Here is a 10905-nt window from a genome sequence, read left to right on the forward strand (position 1 = left end):
CTTCCAACCCACCCACACTCCCCCCACCTTCCCTCTAAGGTTCGATAATCTGTTCCATGCTTCTGTGTCCCTGGATGTATTTTCATTTGATTGCATCTTTAAGAAGTATTTTATAATTTTCTGAACATAGACTGTGCACATCTTGTTTATTTCTAACTAGAGGCCCAATGCACGAAATTTGTGCAAGGGGCTCGGTCCTCGCAGCCCCAGCTCGTCCGGAAGGTTGTCTGGATGGCTGTTCTGCTGTTTGGTCTAATTAGCATAATAGCTCTTTATTATATAGGATGTTTATCTTTTTGGTTGCTGTTGGGTTTTCTCTTCCAGTACATGTCTTCACTGGTTGTTACTTGTGTGCATGAAGGTCTCTTTTTGCATGTGAATTCCTTTTCCTTATATTAGGCTGAATTCTTTCATTGTTTGAGTTTGTTTAATCATTGTTGTGCTAGGGCTAAGCAAGTATTAAATGCCACCTGCAGCTTTGCTTTCTCTTTCTAATTACACAGTCTAACCTCCAGGACAATGCAAATGGTAGTAGATGTAACTGGCGGCCTTGTCTTACTCTTGGCCTTAGTGGGAATACTTCTCATGTTTTCTTACTAAGTAATACAATGGCTTTAGGATTCCGGTCCAGGTACATATGGGATGAGTAGTATATTTAAGGAAGTTCACTTCAATTCTTATTTTTCAAGATATATGCCCTATCCATCCGTCTGTTTAGCTGTCATCTATTTATCTTTTATCTATTTATCTATCATATCTATTACGTCTATTTATATGTCCATCTGTTCGTCATTCAGTCAGTTCAGTTCTTTTATCTCATTTAATACCCTTTGCCTTTAACCAGGAGGGTAAGGCCTCTCTTCCTCAATGTCAGTCTATCAGCCCTCTACTGGCAAAGTTTAGCATCATGCCCAGTAGGCAACGCAAAAATATTTAAAAGACCCAGATTCATTTTTGCAGAGCAGCAATGAAGGGAAGATTAGGAGGTGAGAAGCAACACATTCATTGACAACTTTCTCTGCGTTAAGCAGTAATTATACTTTAAAGATGTTTTTAAGATGTTTTGTTTTATCTACACAAGTATTTGCCCTTTCCAGTGTTCTTCATTCTTTCGTATAGGTCCAGGTTTCCATCTTGAGTCATCCTTTTTTCTGCCTAAAAACGACTTAAAATATTTCTTTAGTGAAGCTGACAAACTTTCCCAGCATTCGTTTATCTTAAAAAAATACTTTGCCTTCATTTTTGAAGACTTGTTTTTTCTTTTTGAAAGATAATGACATTCCCCCCCCACCCCCAGCACTTTGAAAATGTCTTCATGTTGTGTTGTGGCTTACACTATTTCTTTTTGAAGTTTTTATTTAGAAAGAATTTCAAACTTACACAATTTCCAAAAGTAATAGTGCTTCCATATACCCTTCCCCCAGCTGCCGCATATGATTACTTAACCATAGTTCAAGGATCAAAAAACAAAATCACGTGACTACCCTATACGGCTATGATTCAGGTTCTGCCCCACCTTTCTCCTTCAATACCCTGTCGTCAGTCACAATGCCAGTTATTACAGAGGAGAACCTGGAGAGGACTGGGCCCTCCCTCCTCACATGTCCTTTCTGTGGTGGCTCTGGGGAAGGTGGACGCTTAGGTAGGATTCACAACCTTGACCAGGAAGAGGCTGCTCCACGTGAAGTGGTCGAAGATCATGATGATGAAGGGCCGGTTGAAGTGAATGGTGAGAGGCTCGGATGCCTCGTTTTGGGTGACTCCGGTGGGGGCAGCTTCCTCCACCCCCTTCTCATCGAGTTGCAGCATGGCCTTGTGCATCACCTGTGGGGATGGACAAGACCGGGGCTCTCAGCCTGGGGCTCTGGGCCTATTCATGAGTGGGCTCCATGCTGCTGATTATTATTTGTGCATTTTTTTTGGGGGGGGGAGGCTCTAGAGACACTTACCTTTGACACCTTCAGCTGGGCTTTTTGAGTGATGCCTGAGAAATTTTCCTGGTTGGTGAGCAGGTCTGCAATGCCCATGTCCTCCAGGAGGTCCCCAAGGTCATAGGTTCCCGAGATGGAGACCTTCGGGATGTACAGGTCCACCGGGCTGCTCGGGGGTAAGCAGACGGGGTTGGATTTTCTCGGGGCTGGGCTTGGCCAGCTAGACTTCCTGTGATCCCTCCGGACCCTGCCTCTCAGCTGACAGGTTTTCTGGGGAAAGGGACAGGGACGGAGACCTGGCCCCAGCTGTGCCACTAAGGCTGTGTGGCAGAGCCATGGTGAGCCCTCTCTGTGCCCTGGCCCTTCTGCTCTGAGGTTGATTCTGTAAGAATTCTGAGATTGGGCCAGCAGTTCTCATTGGATAAAGCCAGTGGGGTTTCTAGAAAGTTAGGTGGAATCATGTTGGGCATATGATGGTAAACATTTTCACCTACCAAGGTATTAATTTCTTTTAAATATTTCTTCCTTGTCCTGTTCTCCAGAGAGTGAGAAGGTTCCTGAAACCCTGAGTCTGAGGGGCATCAGCGAAACGACATGGGCTCCACCGCAGGCGGGGAGGCAGCACCTCTGTGTACTGAGCCAACAGCCCTGGGAGTCCCGGAGGCCTCCAGCAGCCCTGAGCACTGGAACACCCTCCAGGCGATGAGGAGGCATCGCGGTGAGCGGGATGTGGACGCTCTCCTCCGGACTGGGAAATAGCGGGAAGTGAGCGGGCTGGACCGATGCCAGGCCGGCGGGCCTTCTTTACCTCCTGGACCTCAACCAGTCCGCACGCGCTCACGCTGCCGTCAGTGTCCAGACTGAGACTGCAAGTCCGGAGAGGCCGAGGGCTCCCCCGGTGACACCAGGGAAGCACCAGGACCAGCCGCCTCCAGGCCCCATCTCCTCACCCCTGGAGAGCTGCCCGTGTGCCACAGTGCGGCTGGGGTAAGTGAGACTCAATACACAGTTCAAAGCCAAAGCAATCTGCTCTGACAGCGGGACAAGGGGACTGGGAGGACAGAGTGTGAGTTCTGGGTGGGTAGAGGCTCCCGCGGGAGGTGGGTGCAAGCTGGACCTGAAGGTGGGGGCTCTGTGCACTGGGGAGACTGGGGAGCGTCAAGGTGATGCTGGGAGGGTAGGTGGGGAAAGGGTCACAAAAGCACGGGTGTGAGGAACCGGAGGGTCTGTCTTCTGGGACTGGGCAGGCTCCGTTTGGATGGAGTAGAGAATTGTTCATGCCCAGTCACATATGAGGGCTAAAGGCGCAAAACTTCACCTTGGATCTTTATTTTAATAAGGAGTTAGAAGAAAGTGGCATGTGTTATTGATTAATGGTAATTTAAAGTAGTTTAGTGAAGAGATTACTTTTGGTGTAAAGAGAAAGATTATCGATTTCATTTGCAACACATTAGGGTCCAGAATTCGTTAGAATCCGGGTGTTTCATTAGCACCTGGTGCCATTGTACCTGAATGGAGGTGGGGATGGGACACTTGAAATGGTGAAGACCTGGCAAATGGGTCTCTGTCTCCCATCACCCAAACACAGGCTCACATGAACATACCCCACCTCCACATACCACCCCCCCCCCCCCCAACCTCACACACTCAGGGCAGGTATGTTTGGTTTCAGGACTCTATAAGAATGCCTTCTGTGTCCCCCATGTAGCCATAGAGGGTCTCTCTGAATCCCAGACCTGAGTAGACCCCAAGTTCCTTCAGGAGTGAGGTCAAACTCCCAGGCACCTCCATGTCCATTCCTGGAACTGGATAACCTTTCCAGGAGCCCCAGCAGTGGACAGTGGAGGGAATCATTCAAAGTAAATGCAACTCGAGAGCATAAAGCCCCAAACCTACATCTATAATAATAAAAACATAATATGTTAATTAGACCGGATGGCCTTCCAGACATCCTTCCGGATGACCTTCCATGGTGGCGGGGGCCGAGCCCCTTGCACAAATTTCGTGCATCGGGCCTCTAGTATGTAAAAAAGTAGAAGAGCTTCTTTCTAGATACTGTACCTCCAAAGTCTTGGATTGCTAAGTTCATCTGAGTCGAATTGTTCTTATCCTTTGCTGCTGCTGCCCAGCTTGGCTGGGTCCTGGGCACAGCCTCCTTGACTTGGTGCCATTCCCTCTTCTACTCATGCTCTAGGGGCCACTTCCTGCTGGTTGAACTTTCACCTAGGCTTAATACACAGGTCAAAGCCAAAGCAGTCTGCTCTGCATCTCCTTCCCCAGGGCCCTGGGTCCAGTCAGGGACCTCCCCCTCCCTCTCCCACCCCCCGGCATTGCACAGATCACCTTCCCTCTCTCCCTTGGGCAGAGCTGCCGTCACTGTCCACTGTAAATTCCACCAGAATGTTTTCTGCTTTGGAGTGCATGTCTTTGAGGTTTGCACTGTGTCTTACTCACCATTCTATCCCTTCTGCTTAGCCTAGTGCGTGGTACACAGTAGTGCTTCCATTTATGACTGTTAGGTGAATAAGTGAGTGACTGAGGGAATGAAAGGAATGATACCTGCTCCATGAACCTTCCTGAGCTACTCCAGATCCAAGTGCTGCTCCCTTCCCTGCATGCCCTCTGCCCTTGGAGTCTGCACCACCCCACCCACTACCAGGTCCCTTGTTGGTTCGTGTTTGCTTGTGTACAGACAGAACTCAGATTTCCTAAGAGTGAGGATCATTCAAGAACATCTGCCTCCTCCAAGGTGAGGATTGGGGCTGGGCACATGCTTGACCATAACTGTAATTGTCCTCTAGCTCAGAAATGCCTGGGGAAATGAATTCATTTGTTCGTTCCTTCCTTCATTCATTGCTCACATGCTCAGCCAGCCTCCCTGAATATGCACTCTAAGCCCACCCCTTTCTTGGGCCTGAGATTCACTGGCTGGTTCTCCTGACCACCAACCCATCAGCGTGGACACTCCTCACTCTCTTTCTCCTTATTCAGTTATTACCTACTGTATGTCCTGATTTTTACTATTGACTGATTATTGAAGAAGAGTTAGATCCCTGAGTGACTTAAGAGTCATTCATGGGCTTTGTATTGCTTCCGTGGTGGATACTCTGGCCATTTTCATTACATGTCTAACCGTAGTCTCTCAGGCATCTCTAGCTTTACTTGGTTTAAGGGAAGCAAGGTTATAAAATGGGTAAGTGGGAGGCTGGTGCACTCAGTTTAAAAAAATGATGCAAACATATGATAACACAGAGGGTGGCTATTAACCTCCCAGGCACCTCCCTTTGTGGAATGCCCCAAAGTATCTCAGTGTCAATGGACAGATGTATGAAGGTGACCTGAGGTCAGAGAACCTCATGGCCTCTGGGAACCCAGCAGACAGGAAAACAGTGAGCCCTGGAAGGTGCATCCGGGGCACTAGGGGCGCCCAGGTGTACCCCTTTTCCACGCACCCCACTTTCTGGGGACAGATCCACTTCAGAAGTTCACACAGCCAGCTGGAGGGCTTACCCACTGGTCAGGGAATCGGACCACCTCTGCATGGTATCCCGGCTCAGTGCCTTGATGACCACGTCGATCTGCCCCTTGTCTGGAAGGATGAGGAAGACGGTGCCGTTGCCCAGGTAGTCCAGCTGCACCAGCTGACAGGGGAGCACCGGGTCATTGAGGTACTTGATCTTGTTCGACTGGAACATCATGGGTACCTTTACCAGGGTTGTCTCATTCACATAGAAGTTCTCCTCTTTGGTGCTTGCCAGGTCGAAGGGGTGTGCCCACGTGCCTGGGAAAAAGAGGGAGAGGGAGGGCAGGAGATAGGCCTGTAAGAGCAGGAGCGTGGTGGCAGCTGAGCGCCAGGGGTAACCATTACGCAAGTTACACAGCAGCTTCCCTCACCCTGGAAGGTCCCGGCCAGTCCCCTAGAGTTTCCTGATAAATGGGAAATCCCCCGAGGTTTAAGGCCTGTTCCCTCTTCCACTCTTGAATGGATTGAGGCTTAGCTCCGTTTCTGAGATTGGCCTCTAAAAATGGAAGAGGGGTGTGAACAAGACCTCCAGAAGGAACATGCCTTACTAACACCTTGACTGTAACCCAGTATGACTCATTTTGGACTTCTGACCTTCAGAATTGTAATATAATAAATTGCATTGTTTTAAGCCATATTTGCAGTAATTTGTTGCAGCAGCAATAGGAAACTCATACAGGCTTCTACAGGGACAGTCATACTCCAGCATATGAAAGGAATTCAGTATGGTCAGACATGGTGTGTGTGTGTGTGTGTTGGGAAAATGTTGACATGAGGCTGGAGTGGCAAAGAAGCAGATGGTGCTAGGCCAGGGTTCCTCAACCTTGGGACTATAGCAGTGATGGCGAACCTTTTGAGCTTGGCGTGTCAGCATTTTGGAAAACCCTAACTTAACTCTGGTGCCGTGTCACATATAGAAATTTTTTGATGTTTGCAACCACAGTAAAACAAAGATGTATATTTTTGATATTTATTTTATATATTTAAATGCCATTTAACAAAGAAAATCCAACCAAAAAAATGAGTTTGCATGTCACCTCTAACACGCGTGTCATAGGTTCGCCGTCACTGGACTATAGCCATTTGGGGCAATATCATTGTGGGACTGTCTTGTGCATTTTAGGGTGTTTAGCAGCACCCCTGGGCTCTTCCAATAGACGCCCTTCCAATAGATACCAGGAGCACATCCTACCCCACCCCTAGTTATGACAACCACAAATATCTCCAGACATTGTCCAATTCCCTGAGAGCAGATGGGGGTTGAGAACTAAGGAGTTTAGATTTTATTCTCGCCCTGACTGGTTTGGCTCAGTGGATGGAGCATCGGCCTGCAGACTGAAGGGTCCCAGGTTCGATTCTGGTCAAGGGCACCAAAAAATAAAAATAAAAAAATAAAAAAGGAGATTTTATTCTCAAGGATAATATGTTCCCAAATTTCCTGATCATTAAAATGATTAGAGGAGGGTTAAAAATACAAATTCTAGGACTTCCTTGTGGAGGTCTTGCTTTAGTAGGTAGGTCAGGTGTGGGATTTGGAATCTATAATGTTAACAAGTCTCCCTGGTGATTTATATGAAAAGAGATTTTGGAAAAGCTGTTCCAAATGGGTGAGGAGGAACTGAAGTTTGGCTGGCTATGAGCACCTGGGAAATGTATACACGACAGCTCAGGTGCAGTCCTAGAGCTCGGGAGGTCTGTCTGGTTCTAGGCTGCTGTTTCCAGGCCCTGGCCCAGGGCCTGACTCACAGCCAGATCTTAGCCAATGTTTATAGACTGTGAGGTAGCCAGACTGTTCTCGGCTACATGTTTGGGCCTCAGACCAGCCTATAAAAGCTTGGGCAAGTCACTCAACTCTTCTGGTTGTCGTTTTGACCTTTTTGTAAGGTTATGTAATTCCATCTTCCTAGTAGGGTTATGGTGAAGATGGAGACTCATACACGTGCATGAGCTCTGTAAAACAAAAGGCCTTGCCCACGAGTGCACCTGAATATTGATAGCTGTTACTGGTCTTGGCAGTAGCAGGTGAGGTGCCATCAGAATGGGATGGGTGGGGTACCTCTGAAGAAGATGTAGTTGACCAGGATGAGCATGGCTGGGCTGTCCAGCTTGGAGAACAAGTCCACAATTTTCCCTTGTGTCTTGTTCTTGATGTGCTCATTGATTTGCTTGTGGGCTCTGGCCCAGTCCCGAAGGTCTGTCACCACGGTGTCCAACTCATAGTAATGCCTGGTGTCTGCGGAAAAGGACTCTAGCAGTTCCAGGCTCTGGTTGAGGAACAAGGCGTTGCCCATGGTTATTTCCAAGGTGGTGTCTGACTCCCTGAGGAGGCGATGGAGGTGCCGGAAACCCTGATGGATCTTGGCCTCAGGCGTGTCAGTGAGGTTGAAGCCCAGGCCCTGGAGAAGCTGGGTCCTGGTGTAGCCACGGGCCCCCAGGGAAAGCATAGCCAAGGCCATGGAAATGCCCACAGGGGAGATGAAGACATTCTTGCCGGGGGTTGAGGCCACTAGGTGATTGAACAGGTCAAAGGCAAAGTCAACATTGTTTGGAGCCAGGTCCCGGTGCTGGCTCCTCACGCTCATGTCAGCCTCAGAGTCCTCAGCCTGAGCAGTCCAGAGGCCGCTGGCACACAGCCAGAGGAGGCAGGTGTGCAGGGCGAGCAGCATTGTTCAGGACGCTGGGCCTGCAGAGTGAGAATGCTCATTAGATGATGTGGGGCCTCCGGCACTGGGGCGGGTGGACAGTAGGCAGGAGACCCCTTCAAGCCCCAGTTAGTTCTTCCGCTTTGACTGTGTGACTGGGGCCAGTCAGGAGGACTCTGGGCCTCAATTGTCTCAGCTGAAAGTATAAATTATACCTCCTATGATTTATCAAGTTCTTTGCCCATTTTCTGAATTGAGTTGGTTGTTTTTCTGTATTTTGTACTGAGTTTTAGGAGTTCTCCATGTATTCTGGATATTAACCCTTCATCGGATATGTGACTTGTAAGTACTTTCTCCTATTCTGTGGGCGCCTTTTTGCTCTTTTGATAGTGCCCTTTAATTAACAAGCTGATGGCCTTCTCCAGGGCTCCCGGCAGGGTGGGTCTTCACCAAGGTGACCCAGGGGGGCCTCATGACCTCGTCACTGGTGATAGCCAGCCCTGCTTCCAGCCTCAGATGTGGCCCTTGGAAGCCTGAGCCACAGCCCGATGACTGGCTATCCCAGGGGTTTTCTCCCAGCACACCAGACTCACTGCTCTGCAGGGGCCAGGGCAGGGAAGGTCCTTGCAGCTCCCAGTGTCTGTGGAGCTGGCTCTGGCCTGGGCACCGTCCCATTCTTGCCCCACATGGTTCCACTCTGTAGGTCAGCCTCTCCCTGCCTAGTCTGGCTCACTCCCTCAGGTCCCAGGTCACCTCCTCCAGGAAGCCCTTCCCCTGTGCTTCTGTCTGTCACTGTCCTCATCACACTGCAATGAGATCTTTGCTTTAGCTCCAGTCACTCTGAACCTGTCTTTGAGCCCCTCTTAGACAAAGGCTCTCTACAGTGTGTAGCCTAGAGTTAGGCGGGCTTGCTTCTCTTCCTGCTGTCTCTTGTGTTACTCCTCCCAGATGGGGATTAAGATGCTCTAAGATGGTTGTGAATATCAGTCACAGCTGTTAGTATTTTCTTATGTGACCTCACTTAAGGGGTCATCCTGGGTCCATTGCACAGATAAGAAAACTGAGGCCCAGGGAGTTAGAGCTGAAATTCTAAGCCGTGTGTTCTGACTTCAGAGCCTGTGATCAGCCATTCTGCTTTTTTCTATAGATAACAGAATGATGAGTGAAAAAACTCTCTGAAATGCAGTGCCAATATTATTCATGATTCATTTCAAGTATGTCCTTGTTCCTCATTTCTGAAGTGACCTACATAGTGAGCACCCACGGCATCCTTGGCTTTCACAAACGCCCCTGTGGGCCAGGTACAGCCCTGGGGCCTCCTAACGTGGTGTGAAAGCAGATAGTGCTGGTTTATCTGCAGTATCCTTGCCCCAGGTCACCAAGCCAGGGTGTGTGTGCAACTCCGTAGAATGCACAGTGTGTGCTTTGCCAGGCGGGCACCCTCTCCTCCTGACCCTGTGTCCCCCCAGGGTGCTGCCATGCCAGCTCTCAGACTGGTCCTGGGCTCTTATGCTGTCTGGCTTAGGAGCATCAGTTGTGAGACAGATGGAAATAGGTCTTGGCTCAGTGTCAACCCCACAAAGCTGGAGGCTAGGGGAAACCAAACCTCCTATGGGCAGACACAGAATTCAGGACGCCCTCTCCTGGGCTGCCTCCTATCCCTGTTGGCTGTTCATGTCCTAATTTAAAAAATCAAATAAGCAAGTTGCAGTCCTGTGCTCTGAGGTCTGGCAGGAGCAAAGGATGGAGTGTCCTCAGCCGTTACTCACCGTCTGCAGAGTCCAGGTTGCAGCTGCTGGCTGTGTCCTGCGTCCTGGGTCCTCAGGTGCGTACAGTAAGCCAGAGGGACAGTTGCTGCTAAATCCTGTTCGCCAGCTTCCTGGCTGGTTAATGGTTAGAGGGGGCCAGTGGCCTTCATCACTGGTGGTCCCCTCCCCTCAGTCATTGACCAATAGGAGGCCTTTCCAGGAATTTTGAGTAACACAGCAACACCCCAGATTAACTTTAGGTTCACTTCTTTGATGTTTTATTTTTAAATATCAAAATGTGGCTGGTGTTGCGTCAGTGTTTGTGGTTGCCCAGTGGCAGCTGGCGTAGAAGCCACAGGTGCCCTTCATTGGCATGATGGCACTAACACCTGTCACAAAAGACTTGCTGAGCTCAGGCTATGGATGAGTCTGGCATGGTCCTGCCTTCAAGGGGACCTCAGCTGGAATAAAAGCAGCCAGTTGCTTCCCTGGACCATCCCAATCTCCACCAAGACCCTCTGAGTGGATACTATTATCACTTTTTTTTTAGATGAGAAAACGGAGGCACTTGGAGATTATGTGAGCTGTCCTTGAGATTCAAATTCAGGACTCTAAAAATCTAGCACCTCCCCCCTTCCCCACCTTTTAATTCATCAGTTATTTTTTGATTATAGTGACAGAGACCAAACTCAAACTTCTTTAAAGAAAAAAAAGACTGTTGAGTCTTTTGAATAAGAATTCTAAAAGGTGGAGAGGGCTTCAGGCCTGGTTGGACCCAGGGGTCCCAAGTTGTCATCAGATCTGTCTCTCTCACTTAAAAAAAATATTTTTATTGATTTCAGAGAGGAAGGGAGAGGGAGAGAGAAAGATCAATGATGAGAGAGAATTATTGATCGGCTGCCTCCTGCACACCCTACACTGGGGATCAAGCCTGCAACCCGGGCATGTGCCCTGACCTGGAATCGAATGAACCGGCAACCTTTTGGTGCACAGGATGATGCCCAACCAACTGAGCCACCTGGCCAGGGCTCTCTGTCTCTCTTTTGAAATTCTTTCTTATC

At 49.0% G+C, this 10905-nt stretch overlaps 1 protein-coding gene across 1 annotated transcript; it reads right to left on the reverse strand.

The window, feature by feature from the left end:
- Positions 1–1317: 1317 nt before the first annotated feature.
- On the reverse strand, positions 1318–9961 carry SERPINA6 (serpin peptidase inhibitor, clade A (alpha-1 antiproteinase, antitrypsin), member 6). Its single transcript, XM_006767957.2, has 5 exons — positions 9866–9961; positions 7511–8137; positions 5442–5712; positions 1950–2097; positions 1318–1824 (listed from the first exon to the last, which is right to left on the reverse strand). Exons 2-5 carry the CDS (start codon positions 8118–8120, stop codon positions 1639–1641), a joined length of 1215 nt encoding a protein of 404 aa, XP_006768020.1. The 5' UTR covers positions 8121–8137; positions 9866–9961; the 3' UTR covers positions 1318–1638.
- Positions 9962–10905: the final 944 nt, after the last annotated feature.

This window comes from Myotis davidii, unplaced genomic scaffold (assembly GCF_000327345.1).
Source record: "Myotis davidii unplaced genomic scaffold, ASM32734v1 scaffold443, whole genome shotgun sequence".
NCBI lineage: Eukaryota > Metazoa > Chordata > Mammalia > Chiroptera > Vespertilionidae > Myotis > Myotis davidii.

Excerpts from the sequence above, each read along its gene's own strand:
- SERPINA6 (XM_006767957.2), bottom strand. The coding sequence starts at position 8,120 with ATGCTGCTCGCCCTGCACACCTGCCTCCTCTGGCTGTGTGCCAGCGGC. Across the intron at positions 2,098-5,441 it reads TCCGATTCCCTGACCAGTGG|CCCGGTGGACCTGTACATCC; the intron begins GTAAGCCCTCCA and ends ACCCCCGAGCAG. Across the intron at positions 1,825-1,949 it reads CCCAGCTGAAGGTGTCAAAG|GTGATGCACAAGGCCATGCT; the intron begins GTAAGTGTCTCT and ends CCATCCCCACAG.